General features: G+C 45.5%; 1 protein-coding gene across 1 annotated transcript in view; it reads left to right on the top strand.

The window, feature by feature from the left end:
* Positions 1-19,422, top strand: part of LOC123992737 (nucleoredoxin) — an 85,301-nt gene that overhangs the window by 53,074 nt on the left and 12,805 nt on the right. The window contains exons 2-3 of the mRNA XM_046294204.1: positions 7,183-7,300; positions 10,974-11,107. Of these exons, the coding sequence (XP_046150160.1) occupies positions 7,183-7,300; positions 10,974-11,107 (252 nt within the window). The remainder of the gene's footprint in view (positions 1-7,182; positions 7,301-10,973; positions 11,108-19,422) is intronic.

A 19,422-nucleotide genomic window follows, 5' to 3' on the forward strand; every position in this document is an offset into this window, starting at 1 on the left:
CTCCAACTCACATGGCTCTCCATCACGTGATCGGGTCTTTGTCACAGGCTACAAGTGAAGACCGACACATCGGGGGCACAACTGTGCGCGTCCTTATCCAATTCTGAGGTGCATATTGAAGATATTGGAAGAACTGTCCACATTTACTTTTCGTCAGCCAACAAGATGAGTAGACCAAACGAACAGCAAAAGCACTAGCCTATGTAGATTTACTATCCCCTATAGTACAACATTTGAAATAAATATTCCAAACTTAGTCTGGGACCGTTGTAGGATGCAATAGATCCCAAACCACTAGCATCATATTTTACACAATGTTGCTGATGCAACAGGTCAGAACGTTTTAGCTTAAATGTTGATAAACTATTAGGTTATAACCGTCCGGTCCAGGCAGATTGTGTGTACACTGTCCACTGTGTGAGTTTCACAGATGTGACGCTGGACATGTTGGTTACCCTGAGACGGTCTCAGTTAATGCCCTGGCCCCCAACCTCATCAATGTGGCTGGGGCAGATGGAGTTTCCAGAGGACCAAGAGCGAGAGAATGCACCATGCAACCTGTGGTGGAACTTCTGATTGTGGGAGGCCCTGTCATGAGGGGTACTACAGTATGGAGGGACGATGCCTGCTCATAGAGGACCTGGTGGGGGTTGAACACTCCTCTTCCAGTTCCACAGTAGAGAGGAGGTCCCTCCCTGTACAGTCCCTGTCGAGGGAACCCATACCCTGTAAAATGCCAATCTCTCTGAGCAGCCTGAAACTCCCTGAATCCGTCTGCACATCAGAACGCTAACTTGGCTCCCGAAGTGAAGTCATTGTTTTTATTAGAAAGAAAAGTTTTTCATCAGCCAGGCCTGGACTGGAGCAGAACTGTAACTGAACCCAACTGGAGGCTTCCCCCACTGAGACAGACTGCAGACAGGCCCCACTCCTACATCTATCTCTCCCTTTCACTGAAATTACTAGAGACCACAGTGCTAAAATCATTATATGGTACTATGTGCCTATACCAAATTGTCTGGACTGGTGCAGTCCTTGGTGTATTGGCTTGGCTATCTCAAGGTCACTGGTACAATTCTGGCTCAGACTTGCTATCAGACTTTCAAACATCAATATGTTTATGCTTCTCAGACAACTCTCAGGAAATTGACCTCTGACTCTCAGGGCTATTCTTCAGGAGCTAGTCATTTCAAGCAACGCCCATCTTCTTCCCTCTGATATGGAAAGTGAGTTTCCACTGTGTGAGTTTCTTGATGCGCTCTCTGTCGTCAGACTACACCGAACATATACACCTATAAATAGTCCCAGTTTCAAACACGCATTTGCGGTCATAAAGAGTCTGTTTCCAATTTTATGCGGTCTGTTTTATATTCATATCAAGTCACAATATACAGTCACAACAGTCCTTATATACTGAACAATAATATAAACGCAACATGTAAAGTGTTGGCCCCATGTTTCATGAGCTGAAATAAAAGATCCCGGACATTTTCCATATGCACAAAAAACGTATTTCTCTAAAATGTTTTACACAAATTAGTTTACATCCCTGGTTGTGAGCATTTCTCCTTTGCCGAATAATCCATCCACCTGACAGATGTGGCATATCAAGAAGCTGATTAAACAACCATATTCAGCAACTTCATACAGCCTGATCAATTATATGCAAAGGAGATGTCCCGCTGCATGAGCGAATGGTGGTCATACCATATACTGACTGGTTTTCTAACCCACACCACTACTTTTTTGTTAAGGTATCTGTGACCAACAGATGCATATATCAAATAGTATTAGTCACATGCGCCGAATACAACCTTACAGTGAAATGCTTACTTACGAGCCCCTAACCAACAATGCAGTTAAAAAATACGGATAAGAATAAGAAATAAAATAAACAAGTAATTAAAGAGCAGCAGTAAAATAACAATAGCAAGACTATATACAGGAGGGTACCAGTACAGAGTCAACATGCGGGGGCACCGGTTAGTTGAGGCAAAATGTACATGTAGGTAGAGTATGCATAGATGATAACAACCGAGAGTAGCAGCGGTGTAAAAGATGGGGGGGGGCAATGCAAATAATCTGCATAGCATTTGATTAGTTGTTCAGGAGTCTTATGGCTTAGGTGTAGAAGTTATTTAGAAGTCTCTTGGACCAAGACATGGTGCTCCAGTACCGTTTGCCGTGCGGTAGCGGAGAGAACAGTCTATGACTAGGGTGGCTGGAGTCTTTGAACATTTTTAGGGCCTTCCTCTGACACCGCCTGGTATAGAGGTCCTGGATGGCAGGAAGCTTGGCCCCAGTGATGTACTGGCCCGTTCGCACTACCCTCTGTAGTGCCTCGGGGTCGGAGGACGAGCAGTTGCCATACCTGGCCGTGATGCAACCAGTAAGGATGCTCTCAATGGTGCAGCTGTAGAACCCTTTGAGGATCTGAGGACCCATGCCAAATCTTTTCAGTCCCCAGAGGGGAAATAGGTTTTGCCATGCCATCTTCACGACTGTCTTGGTGTGCTTTGACTGTAATAGTTTGTTGGTGATGTGAACACCAAGGAACTTGAAGCTCTCAACCTTCTCCACTGCAGCCCCATCGACGAGAATGAGGGTGTGCTCGGTCCTCCTTTTCCTGTAGTCCACAATCATCTCCTTTTGTCTTGATCACGTTGAGGAAGAGGTTGTTGTCCTGGCACCACATGGCCAGGGCTCTGACCTCCCTATAGGCTGTCTAGTTGGTGATCAGGCCTACCAATGTTGTCATCTGCAAACTTAATGATGGAGTTGGAGTTGTGCTTGGCCTTGCAGTCATGAGTGAACAGGGAGTACAGGAGCAGACTGGGCACGCACCCCTGAGGGGCCCCTATGTTGAGGATGAGCATGGCAGATGTGTTGTTACCTACCCTTATCACCTGGGGGCGGCCTCTCCGGAAGTCCAGGATCCAGTTGCAGAGGGAGGTGTTTAGTCACAGGGTCCTTAGCTTAATGATGATCTTTGAGGGCACTATGGTGTTGAATGCTGAGCTGTAGTCAATGAATAGCGATCTCACAGGTGTTCCTTTTGTCCAGGTGGGAAAGGGCAGTGTGGAGTGTAATGGAGATTACATCATCTGTGGATATGTTGGGGCTGTATGCAAATCGGAGTGGGTCCAGGGTTTTTGGGTGTTGATAATGGTGTTGTGAGCTATGACCAGCCTTTCGAAGGACTTCATGGTTACAGACGTGAGTGCTATGGGTCGGTAGTCATTTAAGCAGGTTACCTTAGTGTTCTTGGGCACAGGCGCTACGGTGGTTTGCTTGAAACATGTTGGTATTATAGACTCGGACAGGGAGAGGTTGAAAATGTAATTGAAGACACTTGTCAGTTGGTCAGCGCATGCTCGCAGTACACGTCCTGGTAATTAATCTGGCCCTGCGGCCTTGTGAATGTTGACCTGTTTAAAGGTCTTACACGACTGCAGAGAGCGTGATCACACAGTCTTCCAGAACAGCTGATGCTCTCATGCATGTTTCAGTGTTATTTGCCTCAAAGCTAGCATAGAATTTGTTTATCTCGTCTGGTAGGCTCGTGTCACTGGGCAGCTGTCGGCTGTGCTTCCCTTTGTAGTCTGATGGTTTGCGAGCCCTGCCACACTCGGCTGGCATCAGAGCCGGTGTAGTGCAATTCAATCTTAGTCCTGTAATGATGCTTTTCCTGTTTGATGGTTCGTCGGAGGGCATAGCGAGATTTCTTATGAGCTTCCGGGTTAGTGTCCCTCTCCTTGAAAGCGGCAGCTCTAGCCTTTAGCTCAGTGCGGATGTTGCCTATTATCCAGGGCTTCTGGTTGTGGTATGTACGTACGGTCAATGTGGGGACGACGTCCTCGATGCACTTATTGATGAAGCCAATGACTGATGTGGTGTACTCCTCAATGGCATCGGAGGAATCCTGGAACATATTCCAGTCTGTGCTAGCAAAACAGTCCTGTAGCTTAGCATCTACTTCATCTGATCACTTTTTTATTGATCTAGTCACTGGTGCTTTGTATGCGTCTCTGTGTGTGGAGTAAAGGTGGTCCAGAGTTATTTTTACTCTGGTTGCATATTTAACATGCTGATAGAAATTTGGTAAAACGGATTTAAGTTTCCCTGCATTAAAGACCCAGAAGTGCCACCTCTGGGTGGGCGTTTTCTTATGGCGGAATACAGCTCATTCAGTGCTGTCTTAGTGCCAGCCTCTGACTGTGGTGGTTTGTAAACAGCTATGAACAATACAAATACAAAACTCTCCAGGTAGGTAGTGTGGTCTACAGTTTATCATGAGATACTCTACCTCAGGCGAGCAATAGCTCGAGACCTCCTTAGATATCGTGCACCAGCTGTTATATATTTGTATTCCCAATAAGGGGAAATCCATAGATTAGGGACTAATTTAATTAATTTCAATTGACTGATATGAACTGTAACTCAGTAAAATCTTAAATTGTTGCATGCTGTGTTTATATTTTTGTCCAGTATAATTAATGTTAATTCCTGTGGAGGTATGCTTGCTTCACATACTTTATTGAATAGACAGAATCATTTACAGTTTTTTCCTCACTCGAAGAAAGGCTACATTAAGTGATTTGTATTTCTATGGGGTATAGTGCAGAGTTGGTGACAAAAGGTTTTTATCAAGTGTGGATTTTTCTGCTCTTTTTACGTTGTGTTGCTCTTATTAGTGAATGTGGGAAACCTCTCCACTTCACTGATCCTCAACACTGGGGCCCCACAAGGGTGCGTGCTCAGCCCCCTCCTGTACTCCCTGTTCACCCATTACTGCGCAGCCATGCACACCTCCAACTCAGGCAGCAAGTTTGCAGATGACACAACAGAAGTGGGCTTTAATATCAACAACGACGAGACCGCTTACAGGGAGATCACTCAGGGGCACTCGGAGTGTGGTTTCAGGAAAAAACCTCACTCAACGTCAACAAAACAAAGGAGATGATCATTTTTAAGTAATTAATTCACATTTTATTGCATGACATAAGTATTTGATCACCTACCAACCAATAAGAATTCCGGCTCTCACAGACCTGTTAGTTTATCTTTAAGAAGCCCACCTGTTCTCCACTCATTACCTGTATTAACTGCACCTGTTTGAACTCGTTGCCTGTATAAAAGACACCTGTCCACACACTCAATCAAACAGACTCAAACCTCTCCACAATGGCCAAGACTAGAGAGCTGTGTATGGGCATCAGGGATAAAATTGTAGACCTGCACAAGGCTGGGATGGGCTACAGGACAATAGGCAAGCAGCTTGGTGAGAAGGCAACAACTGTTGGCGCAATTATTAGAAAATGGAAGAAGTTCAGGATGATGGTCAATCACCCTTGGTCTGGGGCTCCATGCAAGATCTCACCTCATGGGGCATCAATGATCATGAGGAATCTGAGGGAATGACCTGAAGAGAGCTGGGACCACAGTCTCAAAGAAAACTATTAGTAACTACGCCGTCATGGATTAAAATCCTGCAGCGCACGCAAGGTCCCCCTGCTCAAGCCAGCGCATGTCCAGGCCCATCTGAAGTTTGCCAATGACCATCTGGATGATCCAGAGGAGGAATGGGAGAAGGTCTTGTGGTCTGATAAGACAAAAATATCGTTTTTTGGTCTAAACTCCACCCTCTGTGTTTGGAGGAAGAAGAAGGATGAGTACAACCCCAAGAACACCATCCCAACCGTGAAGCATGGAGGTGGAAACATCATTCTTTGGGGATGCTTTTCTGCAAAAGGGATTGGACGACTGCACCGTATTGAGGGGAGGATGGATGGGGCCATGTATCGCGAGATCATGGCCAACAACCTCCTTCCCTCAGTAAGAGCATTGAAGATGGGTCGTGGCTGGGTCTTCCAGCATGACAACGACCCGAAACACACAGACAGGGCAACTAAGGAGTAGCATCTCAAAGTCCTGGAGTGGCCTAGCCAGTCTCCAGACCTGAACCCAGTAGAAAATCTTTGGAGGGAGCTGAAAGTCCGTATTGCCCAGCGAGGAGTGGGCCAAAATCCCTGCTGCAATATGTGCAAACCTGGTCAAGAACTACAGGAAACGTATGATCTCTGTAATTGCAAACAAAGGTTTCTGTACCAAATATTAAGTTCTGCTTTTCTGATGTATCAAATACTTATGTCAAATTATTTACTTAAATCCAGAAAATGACATTGAATGATTTTTTTGTTTGTTTTAGATTCCGTCTCTCACAGTTGAAGTGTACCTATGATAAAAAAATACAGACCTCTACATGCTTTGTAAGTAGGAAACACTGCCGATTTTTCAGGTTATCAAATACTTGTTCTCCCCACTGTATATCAAAGCTGGGACCGAGAGACTGAAAAACAGCTTCTGAGGCCATCAGACTGCCTACATTCAGACTCAAAATCATCGGCCACTTTAATAAATGGATCAGTAACTTTAATAATGCCACTTTAATAATGTTTACATATCTTTCATTACTCATCTCATATGTATATACTGCATTCTATACCATCTATTGCATCTTGCCTATGCTGCTCGCTCATCACTCATCCATATATTTATATGTACATATTCTTATTCCATCCCTTTACTTAAGATTGTGTGTGTTAAGTAGTTGTTGTTAAATTGTTAGATATTGCTGCACTGTCAGAACTAGAAGCACAAGCATTTCACTACACTTGCATTAACATCTGCTAACCATGTGTATGTGATCAATAAAATTTGATTTGATTCATGACATCACAGCAGGGGCGAAACGCTCCTTGTGAATGCCAGTTACTTTAAAGTTAGCTAGTTAGTGTGATTCTAGCCTTCATCTAATTTACCGCAGGCTGCGTCTCTGCTGCTGTTTTATTCAACCTGGCTCATTTTGTAGTCCCTTTATACTTCAGAGAAACGGCTTGCCTCTGTAATAGATACTGGTACATCTGCACTTTTGGTGTAATTATAGTGAAAATGGATGTTGTCCTAGAAACATATGGATATCAATTGATGTCTGATAAATAATTATTCATCAACAGATCTTATAAACTAGATGGAAAACAACTATAGTAAAGATGTACGACATTCAATTACTTTTCTTTTTATTGGTTTGATTTTTCTCTTCCTGTTGCTCGGACGATTAACCAGAGCATAGGTGTCTTATTCTAACTGCATATTTCCCATTTCTCTCCTCTGTCTGTCCAGATGAAGCTGTGGAACAAGTACAAGGTGACCAGTATTCCCTCACTGGTGTTTGTGGATGCAGCCACAGGGAAGGTGGTGTGTCGGAACGGACTACTGGTGGTGAGAGACGACCCCAAAGGTAAGTCTCCTCAGTCAGACTGAGCCTCAAAAATGGGGACTGCGCCGGAACACAGACACACACACGCGCAAACAAGCATACAGTTTATTACATGAAAAATGCCTCCTCTGAATTTCATATTGCGAAGTTTCTGTGCCATATCCTTCACCAGTTGGAGAGCGGGCCATATTTCTCAATTTGTGTCCTGTTCTGGTATTGCATGAATATTATAAAGTGCCTTTTCTTATTCCCACATCTGCAGACCTATAATAGGTACACTTCACCCATGACAAACAAAATGAGAAAAAACATCCAGAAAATCACATTGTAGGATTTTTTATGAATTTATTTGCAAATTATGGTGGAAAATAAGTATTTGGTCAATAACAAAAGTTTCTCAATACATTGTTATATACCCTTTGTTGGCAATGACAGAGGTCAAACGTTTTCTGTAAGTCTCCACAAGGTTTTCACACACTGTTGCTGGTATTTTGGCCCATTCCTCCATGCAGATCTCCTCTAGAGCAGTGATGTTTTGGGGCTGTTGCTGGGCAACACAGACTTTCAACTCCCTCCAAAGATTTTCTATGGGGTTGAGATCTGGAGACTGGCTTGGTCACTCCAGGACCTTGAAATTCTTCTTACAAAGCCACTCCTTCATGCCCGGGCGGCGTGTTTGGGATCATTGTCATGCTGAAACACCCAGCCACATTTCATCTTCAATGCCCTGGCTGATGGAAGGAGGTTTTCACTCAAAATCTCACGATACATGGCCCCATTCATTCTTTCCTTTACACAGATCAGTCGTCCTGGTCCCTTTGCAGAAAAACAGCCCTAAAGCATGATGTTTCCACCCCCATGCTTCACAGTAGGTATGGAGTTCTTTGGATGCAACTCAGCCTTCTTTGTCCTCCAAACACAACGAGTTGAGTTTTTACCAAAAAGTTATATTTTGGTTTCATCTGACCATATGACATTCTCCCAATCTTCTTCTGGATCATCCAAATGTTCTCTAGCAAACTTCAGATGGGCCTGGACATGTACTGGCTTAAGCAAGGGGACACATCTGGCACTGCAGGATTTGAGTCCCTGGCGGCGTAGTGTGTTACTGATGGTAGGCTTTGTTACTTTGGTCCCAGCTCTCTGCGGGTCATTCACTAGGTCCCCCCGTGTGGTTCTGGGATTTTTGCTCACCGTTCTTGTGATCATTTTGACCCCACGGGGTGAGATCTTGCGTGGAGCCCCAGATCGAGGGAGATTATCAGTGGTCTTGTATGTCTTCCATTTCCTAATAATTGTTCCCACAGTTGATTTCATCAAACCAAGCTGCTTACATATTGCAGATTCAGTCTTCCCAGCCTGGTGCAGGTCTACAATTTTGTTTCTGACAGCTCTTTGGTCTTGGCAGGTTGTGGACAGGTGTCTTTTATACTGATAACAAGTTCAAACAGGTGCCATTAATACAGGTAACGAGTGGAGGACAGAGGAGCCTCTTAAAGAAGAAGTTACAGGTCTGTGAGAGCCAGAAGTCTTGCTTGTTTGTAGGTAACCAAATACTTATTTTCCACCATAATTTGCAAATAAATTCATTAAAAATCCTACAATGTCTGTCATCATTTTGCCTGTCATAGTTGAAGTGTACATATGATGAAAATTACAGCCCTCTCTCATCTTTTTAAGTGGGAGAACTTGCACAATTGGTGGCTGACTAACTACTTTTTTGCCCCACTGTAGATGTAATATGACATTTGAAATGTCTTTATTCTTTTGGAACTTCTGCGAGTGTAATGTTTACTGTACATTTTTGTTTATTTCACTTTTGTTTATTATCTACTTCACTTGCTTTGGCAAATTTAACATATGCTTCCCATGCCAATAATTCACTTGAATTGAATTGAATTGTGAGGGAGAGTGGAGAGAGTAGGCATGGTGGCAGTAGAACACGTGGTGCAGGGGAATGGATTTCACGAGCTGAACTGTATGACAGATCCTCTGTCTGTCTGCTTAATGAATCCCAGTCTCCATCCCAACCCACAGTAGACTGCACACTCTATCATTCCCATGATTCATTAACACCAACTAGATGTGGTAAAGAAGAGATTCATCCATCCCCTCCTCTTTCAGTTGTTAGAGGGTAGCGGAAGCAGAAAAGGGGTGTGTTTGTGTTGTAGAGAGGAAGGGAGACTGGGGTTACAGGCGGGGTAGTAAGAGTTTGAGGTGGGGGGGGGGGTTGAGAATTCAGAACCCTCTTTCAGCATTGTGAAAGGGCCTAGCTGTCTTGAGTGGCGGAGTGGAGGAGGAGTTGCCTGCAGCACCAGGAAGGAGTGCATTTTTACAGTGTGAATGGGGACAACAATAAAAGGCTACAGCGGCAGAGGCAGTGGGGATGTGTCAGCCCTGTCTAATGAAGGCCTATAGAGGGAAGCCCACATAAAGGAACCTTTACAGCGCTCTCTAATGAAGGCCTATAGAGGGAAGCCCACATAAAGGAACCTTTACAGCCCTGTCTAATGAAGGCCTGTAGAGGGAAGCCCACATAAAGGAACCTTTACAGCCCTGTCTAATGAAGGGCTATAGAGGGAAGCCCACATAAAGGAACATTTACAGCCCTGTCTAATGAAGGCCTATAGAGGGAAGCCCACATAAAGGAACCTTTACAGCCCTGTCTAATGAAGGCCTATAGAGGGAAGCCCACATAAAGGAACATTTACAGCCCTGTCTAATGAAGGCCTATAGAGGGAAGCCCACATAAAGGAACCTTTACAGCGCTGTCTAATGAAGGCCTATAGAGGGAAGCCCACATAAAGGAACCTTTACAGCGCTGTCTAATGAAGTCCTATAGAGGGAAGCCCACATAAAGGAACCTTTACAGCCCTGTCTAATGAAGGCCTATAGAGGGAAGCCCACATAAAGGAACCTTTACAGCCCTGTCTAATGAAGGCCTATAGAGGGAAGCCCACATAAAGGAACATTTACAGCCCTGTCTAATGAAGGCCTATAGAGGGAAGCCCACATAAAGGAACATTTACAGCCCTGTCTAATGAAGGCCTATAGAGGGAAGCCCACATAAAGGAACCTTTACAGCCCTGTCTAATGAAGGCCTATAGAGGGAAGCCCACATAAAGGAACCTTTACAGCCCTGTCTAATGAAGGTCTATAGAGGGAAGCCAACATAAAGGAACCTTTATGATTGCATCTTATTATTTGGTCCTACCAAATGCATCTCTAGTGCTTGACACTAACAATGAAGACACCTTGAAAAAGAAACGAGAGGGAGTAAGGCTGGCAGCGCTCCCTGTCCCTGTATGGGAAATTGAAAAGCATGGCTTTCAATAATCATTCAAATCTAATTTTGCATCTGTTGTGCGGTCCCATTTCCAAACACAGATGACATGGATTACAAAAGAGCTTGTGAGTAGGAGGCACACTGAGATTAGACGTTTGTATGACAAATGCTGGGCACATGTGCATGTATTTAATATCTAATAGCTGTGCCAGGGGGATGGAGAGAGTGCTCTGGTTTTGAATGGGGAGTTTCTCACACACAGAAAAAGCTCTCTCCTCTGTTCACTAATCAGACCCTTGTCTCTCTATCCTTTCTCCCCAACACCAAAACCTCCCTCCCACCCTAATTCTCCCTCATTCCCTCACCCCCTCTTCATCTCTGTCCTTTTCTCCCCCCCCCCCCTCTCAGGCCTGGAGTTCCCCTGGGGGCCCAAGCCCTTTGCAGAGGTGGTGGCCGGCCCTCTGCTCAGGAACAACAGGCAGACGACAGACATCAGCTCATTGGAGGGCCACTATGTGGGAGTGTATTTCTCAGCACACTGGGTAATTGGTGGGGTGGGGGCCGGGAAGGACACACACATGCAGGGAGGGAGGGAAAGGACCCTCATTTTCCTTTTCAGGCATCCAGCTGCCCCCGATATGAGCAGTAGCCTTGTGAAAACAAAGGCATCAGTGAAAGCCAGGGCGGGGCGGCAGGGCACAGCGGGAGGAAACACAGCAGCCGGTAGCCAGGAATGGACAGAGTAGTTAGGGGACTTCCATTGTCTGGGACTACAGTAGCTAGTTATTCCACTCCTTGCTGTCATCACCAACTAGTGCCCTTTTAAAGTGAGCAGTGGGCGTCCGATCCATTGTCTCTGTCAGTGCTGGGCTTGCCCATCCGTGTGAAGGTCGTGACTTGGTGATGCATGAAAGGCTTGTGTCACTGATGAGCTCAGCTGATGACACACACACACACAGGCCGCAGACACCCCTCCAGCTGCCAGTGCTGCCTTCAGCTCCAGAGACCAGTCAGCACCAAGCCATAACGCACTGACTGGTCCACTTTCCAAACCAATACAAATTTGTACATTTTATTTGTCACATGCTTCACAAACAACAGGTGTAGACTAACAGTGAAATGTTTACTTACAGGTCCGTTTTCCAACGATAAAGAGTTAAAGATAAAATATAAAAAGTGACATGAGGAATAAATAAATAGTGAATAACAATGAGTAAAAATAGCATGGCTATATACAGGGAGTACCAGTTCCAAGTCAATGTGCAGGGGTATGAGGTAATTGAGGTAATTATGTACATATAGTGAGGGATTTTGTACGTTTGCCCACTGACAAAGAAATTATCAATCTATAATTTTAATGGTAGGTTTATTTGAACAGTGAGAGACAAAATAACAACAACAACAAATCCAGAAAAACACATGTCAAAAATTTTATAAATTGATTTGCATTTTAAAGAGGGAAATAAGTATTTGACCCCCTCTCAATCAGAAACATTTTTGGCTCCCAGGTGTCTTTTATACAGGTAACGAGCTGAGATTAGGAGCACTCCCTTTAAGAGTGTGCTCCTAATCTCAGTTTGTTACCTGTATAAAAGACACCTGTTCACAGAAGCAATCAATCAGATTCCAAACTCTCCACCATGGCCAGGACCAAAGAGCTCTCCAAGGATGTCAGGGACAAGATTGTAGACCTACACAAGGCTGGAATGGGCTACGAGACAATCGCCAAGCAGCTTGGTGAGAAGGTGACAACAGTTGGTGCGATTATTCGCAAATGGAAGAAACAAAGAATATCCCTCGGCCTGGGGCTCCATGCAAGATCTCATCTCGTGGAGTTGCAATGATCATGTGAATGGTGAGGAATCAGCCCAGAACTACACGGAAGGATCTTGTCAATGATCTCAAGGCAGCTGGGACCATAGTCACCAAGAAAATAATTGGTAACACACTACGCCGTGAAGGACTGAAATCCTGCAGCGCCCGCAAGTTCCCCCTGCTCAAGAAAGCACATATACATGCCTGTCTAAAGTTTGCCAATGAACATCTGAATGGTTCACAGGACAACTGGGTGAAAGTGTTGTGGTCAGATGACACCAAAATGGAGCTCTTTGGCATCAACTCAACTCGCTGTGTTTGGAGGAGGAGGAATGCTGCCTATGACCCCAAGAACACCATCCCCACCGTCAAACATGGAGGTGGAAACATTATGCTTTGGGGGTGTTTTTCTGCTAAGGGGACAGGACAACGTCACCGCATAAAAGGGACGATGGACGTCAAATCTTGGGTGAGAACCTCCTTCCCTCAGCCAGGGCATTGAAAATAGATCGATATTCCAGCATGACAATGACCCAAAACACACAGGCAAGGCAACAAAGGAGTGGCTCGAGAAGAAGCACTTTAAGGTCCTGGAGTGGCCTAGCCATGGACTGCAAAGGGAAACCCAGCCACGAGCTGCCCAGTGACGCGAGCCCACCAGACAGGCTAAATGCCTTTCATGCTCGCTTTCGAGGCAAGCAACACTGAAGCACCAGCTGTTCTGGACAGCTGTGTGATCTCGCTCTCCGTAGCTGATGTGAGCAAGACCTTTTAAACAGGTCAACATTAACAAGGCTGCGGGGCCAGAAGGATTACCAGGACGTGTACTCTGAGCATGGTGGACCAACTGGCAAGTGTCTTCACTTTACATTTTCAACCTCTCCCTGACCGACTCTGTTATACCTACATGTTTCAAGCAGACCACCATGATTTCTTGGGCACAAGGACTAACAGTAACCTGCCTAAATTACTACCGCCCCTTAGCACTCATGTCGGTAGCCATGAAGTGCTTTGAAAGGCTGGTCATGGCTCACATCAATACCATCGTCACACTGCCCTTTCCCAACAGGACAAAAGGAACACCTATGTGAGAATGCTGTTCATTGACTACAGCTCAGCATTCAACACCATAGTGCCTACAAAGCTCATCACTAAGCTAAGGACCCTGTGACTAAACTCCTCCCTCTGCAACTGGATTCTGGACTTCTTGACAAGCTGCCCCCAGGTGGTAAGGGTAGGCAACAGCACATCTGCCACGCTGATCCTCAACACGGGGGCCCCTCAGGGGTGCGTGCTTAGTCCCCTCCTGTACTCCCTGTTCACCCATGACTGTGTGGCCAAGGACGACTTCAACATCATTATTAAGTTTGCTGACAACACAACGGTGGTGGCCTGATCACCGACAACGATGAGACATCCTATAGGGAGGAGGTCAGAGACCTGGCAGTGTGGTGCAAGGACAACCACCTCTCCCTCAATGTGAGCAAGACAAAGGAGCTGACTGTGGAGAACAGGAAAAGCAGGGTCGAACAGTCCCCCATTAACATCAGGGCTGTAGTGGGGCGGGTCGAGAGATTAAATTTCCTTGATGTCCACATCATCTACAACAAACTATCATGGTCCAAAAACACCAAGAAAGTTGTGAAGAGTGCACAAAAATGCCTTTTCCCCCTCTGGAGACTGAAAAGATTTGGCATGGGTCCCCAGATCCTCAAAGGGTTCTACAGCTGCACCATCGAGAGTATCCTGACCGGTTGCATCAGCGCTTGGTATGGCAACTGCTCAGGATCTGACCGTTAGGCGCTACAGAGGGTAATGCCTTCTGCCCAGTACATCACTGTGGCCAAGCTTCCTGCCATCCCTGTTCTCTCTGCTACCGCACAACAAGAAGTACCGGAGCGCCAAGTCTCGGTTCAAAAGACTTCTTTACAGCTTCTACCCCCAAGCCATAAGACTGCCAAACAATAAAATTGCACCCCGGACTATTTACATTGACCCCCCCCCTTTGTTTGTACACTGCTGCTGCTCGCTGTTTGTTTATCTATGCATAATCACTTTACCCCTACCTACATGTACAAATGACCTTGACTAACCTGTACCTCCGCACATTGACTCTGTACCAGTACCCCCTGTATATAGCCTCGTTGTTGTTATTTTGTTACTTTTTATTTAATTTTGTGTTACTTGTTATTTAATTTTTCACTTAAGAAAATATTTACTAAATAAACTAATCTCTTTCTTGAACTGCATTGTTGGTTAAGGGATTGTAAATCAACATTTCATGGTCACACGGTAAGGTACCTGTGATACCTGTTGTATTCAGTGCATGTGACAAATACAATATGATATAGTTATGTATATTATTTTAAGGCTACATTCCCCTCTCTTAAGTGTAAATTCACCACACCATTAATAGACAGTTCCAAGCGTGAAATGGCCAGCACTTGGCCATTGGATTACTTTTACCAACAACCTGAAGTGACCCTCGACAGGATAGAGTAGGTGACCCAGTTCCTCACTGACTTTACCCTCGTTACTAGCTATGTGTGTGTGAGCGCTGTGTTTGTGTCACTGAGGCTGAGAAAGAAAAGGAGGAAATGGAGAATGGATAGAGAAAATATACTGTAAGAGGGAGAGACTGATGAGTGAGACTGGTCTGGTTTGTTTTCTTCAGCCACAGATCTGCCACCGCTGGCACTCTGATACCATCTTAATGCCAGCCGCTCTGCTCCTCCACGCTCGCACGCACTCATGGAGGGAACACAACACACACACACACTAGACCAGAGACTATGAAGTCATTCTCCCTGCTTGACTTGAGAGGGCTCTCAAAATACACACTCACAACAACAAATGCCTCCAAGCCAAGACCATCCTGAGTTCAATCCCGAGCACTTAGGTTCTCACATTTGAATGGCCCAGGAAACAAAATGTAAATGTTAGTCCTGGTTCCTGGTGAAACATTGGAGTGATGTACTGCAGATAGTCAGTCAGAAAACACACCCAAGGCCATGTTATAATATATACAGCCACAGTTGTGTGTATATATATATACACCACAGTTGTGTGTATATATATATACAGCCACAGTTGTGTGTATATATATATACAGCCACAGTTGTGTATATATATATATATACAGCCACAGTTGTGTATATATATATATATACAGCCACAGTTGTGTATATATATATACAGCCACAGTTGTGTATATATATATATATATACAGCCACAGTTGTGTGTATATATATATACAGCCACAGTTGTGTGTATATATATATACACCACAGTTGTGTGTATATATATATACACCACAGTTGTGTGTATATATATATACACCACAGTTGTGTATATATATATATACAGCCACAGTTGTGTGTATATATATATACAGCCACAGTTGTGTATATATATATATACAGCCACAGTTGTGTATATATATATACAGCCACAGTTGTGTATATATATATACAGCCACAGTTGTGTGTATATATATATATATATATATATATATACAGCCACAGTTGTGTGTATATATATATACACCACAGTTGTGTGTGTATATATATATACAGCCACAGTTGTGTATATATATATATATATATATATACAGCCACTGTTATGCAGGTGAATGAGGACCCAAAAGCGACTTGGCGAAAACAGAGTCTTTAATCCAGTAAAGTAAAAATACAATCAAATAAAACAATTTCCACTCGTAATGACGAGAACCGACTGGAGACTTGATCTTGAACTGCAGGTTGCCTCGGGAAGGCACTTGAACTTAGCAGACTCAGACACCTGCTCACCACGCAGCATCTGAGGGAAACACGACACGACAGGGCGATACATAGACACAGCACGGTGAACAATAGACAAGGATCCGACAGGACAGGAACGGAAAACAAGGGAAGAAATAGGGACTCTAATCAGGGGAAAAGATAAGGAACAGGTGTGGGAAGACTAAATGATTGATTAGGGGAATAGGAACAGCTGGGAGCAGGAACGGAACGATAGAGAGAGGAGAGAGAGGGAGGGGGAGAGAGAGGGATAGAAAAAGGGAACGAACCTAATAAGACCAGCAGGGGGAAACGAACAGAAGGGAAAGCATAATGACAAGACAATATATGACAAAACATGACAGTACCCCCCCACTCACCGAGCGCCTCCTGGCGCTCTCGAGGAGGAACACTGGCGGCAACGGAGGAAATCATAGATCACAAACGGTCCAGCACGTCCCGAGAAAGAACCCAACTCCTCTCCTCAGGACCGTAACGGAAAACGATAAAAAGGGAAACTAGGGTACTACTCTAAAAAAAAAATGAGACACGGGTAGAGAACTGAAAACTTTAGAGCAAACAGGACCAAACAGGCCAGGAGAGTAACAACTAGAGACAGACTGAGACACAGCAAGGGCAGGAACAAGAACAGGAGAGATGCGATGGCAGGGAACAGACTGAGACCCAGCAAGACCAGGAGCAGAAGCAGAAAAAAAAATTACCAGACTTCTTCTGCGCGCAGTCCGAACACGCAGCCACGAAACGGTGCGTGTCACGCTCCTGAGTAGGCCACCAAAACCGCTGGCGAATAGAAGCAAGCGTACCCCGAACGCCGGGATGGCCAGCTAACTTGGCAGAGTGAGCCCACTGAAGAACAGCCAGACGAGTAGAAACAGGAACGAAAAGAAGGTTACTAGGACAAGCGCGCGGCGACGCAGTGTGCGTGAGTGCTTGCTTAACCTGTCTCTCAATTCCCCAGACAGTCAACCCGACAACACGCCCAACAGGAAGGATCCCCTCGGGATCGGTAGAAGCCACAGAAGAACTAAAGAGACGGGATAAAGCATGAGGCTTGGTGTTCTTAGTACCCGGGCAATAAGAAATAACGAACTCGAAACGAGCGAAAAACAACGCCCAACGAGCATGACGCGCATTCAGTCGTTTGGCAGAACGGATGTACTCAAGGTTCCTTTGGTCAGTCCAAACGACAAAGGAACGGTCGCCCCCTCCAACCACTGTCGCCATTTGCCTAGGGCTAAACGGATGGCGAGCAGTTCGCGGTTAGCCACATCATAGTTACGTTCCGACGGTGACAGGCGATGAGAAAAATACGCACAAGGGTGGACCCCATCGTCAGTATCGGAGCGCTGGGACAGAATGGCTCCCACGCCCACCCCCGACGCGTCAACCTCAACAATAAACTGTTTAGTGACGTCAGGTGCAACAAGGATAGGAGCGGATGCAAAACGCTTCTTAAAGAGATCAGAACAACAATCATACGACCGGTGAGGAGGAAGGGAGTTGGTTCTGGACCGACTGAAGACCGTGCGCAGACCATGATATTCCTCCGGCACTCCTGTCAAATCACCAGGTTCCTCCTGAGAAGAGGGGACAGAACAAACAGGAGAAATAGCAGACATTAAACACTTCACATGACAAGAAACGTTCCAGGAAAGGATAGAATTACTAGACCAATCAAAAGAAGGATTATGACACACTAGCCAGGGATGACCCAAAACAACAGGTGTAAAAGGTGAACAAAAAATCAAAAAAGAAATGGTCTCACTATGGTTACCAGATACAATGAGGGTTAAAGGTAGTGTTTCATATAATATACTGGGGAGAGGACTACCATCCAAGGCAAACATGACCGTGGGCTCCCCTAACTGTCTGAGAGGAATGTCATGTTCCCGCGCCCAGGCTTCGTCCATAAAACAGCCCTCTGCCCCAGAGTCTATTAATGCACTGCAGGAAGCTGCCGATCCGGTCCAGCGTAGATGGACCGGTAAAGTAGTACATGTACTTGACGGAGAGGACCGTCTAGTAGCGCTTATCAGTCGCCCTCCGCTTACTGATGAGCTCTGGCCTTTAACTGGACATGAAATGACAAAATGACCAGCGGAACCGCAATAGAGACCGAGGCGGTTGGTGATTCTCCGTTCCCTCTCCTTAGTCGAGATGCGAATACCCCCCAGCTGCATGGGCTCAACACCTGAGTCAGTGGGGAAAGACGGTAGTGTCGGAGAGAGGGGAGATACAGTTAACGCGAGCTCTCTTCTATGAGCTCGGTGACGAAGATCTACCCATCGTTCAATGCGAATAGCGAGTTCAATCAAAGAATCCACGCTGGATGGAACCTCCCGAGAGAGAATCTCATCCTTAACCTTAGCGTGGAGTCCCTCCAGAAAACGAGCGAGCAACGCCTGCTCGTTCCAGTTACTGGAGGCAGCAAGAGTGCGAAACTCTATAGAGTAATCCGTTATGGATCGATTACCTTGACATAGGGAAGACAGGAACCAGGAAGCTTCTTTCCCAAAAACTGAGCGATCAAAAACCCTTATCATCTCCTCTTTAAAGTTCAGATAATTGTTAGTACACTCAGCGCTTGCCTCCCAGATAGCTGTGCCCCACTGCCGAGCGACCAGTAAGGAGTGATATGACGTAGGCAATCCGAGCTCTCTCTCTTGAGTATGTGTTGGGTTGGAGAGAGAACACGATATCACACTGGGTGAGAAAGGAGCGGCACTCAGTGGGCTGCCCAGAATAACATGGTGGGTTATTAACCCTAGGTTCCGGAGGCTCGGAAGAACCGGAAGTAGCTGGTGACACGAGACGAAGACTCTGATACTGTCCTGAGAGGTCCGAAACCTGAGCGGCCAGGTTCTCCACGGCATGGCGAGCAGCAGACAATTCCTGCTCGTGTCTGCCGAGCATCGCTCCCTGGAACTCGAGAGTAGAGTAGAGAGAATCCATAGTCGCTGGGTCCATTCTTGGTCGGATCCTTCTGTTATGCAGGTGAATGAGGACCCAAAAGCGACTTGGCGAAAACAGAGTCTTTAATCCAGTAAAGTAAAAATACAATCAAATAAAACAATTTCCACTCGTAATGACGAGAACCGACTGGAGACTTGATCTTGAACTGCAGGTTGCCTCGGGAAGGCACTTGAACTTAGCAGACTCAGACACCTGCTCACCACGCAGCATCTGAGGGAAACACGACACGACAGGGCGATACATAGACACAGCACGGTGAACAATAGACAAG

Source organism: Oncorhynchus gorbuscha, linkage group LG13 (genome assembly GCF_021184085.1).
Source record: "Oncorhynchus gorbuscha isolate QuinsamMale2020 ecotype Even-year linkage group LG13, OgorEven_v1.0, whole genome shotgun sequence".
NCBI classification, from domain to species: Eukaryota; Metazoa; Chordata; class Actinopteri; order Salmoniformes; family Salmonidae; genus Oncorhynchus; species Oncorhynchus gorbuscha.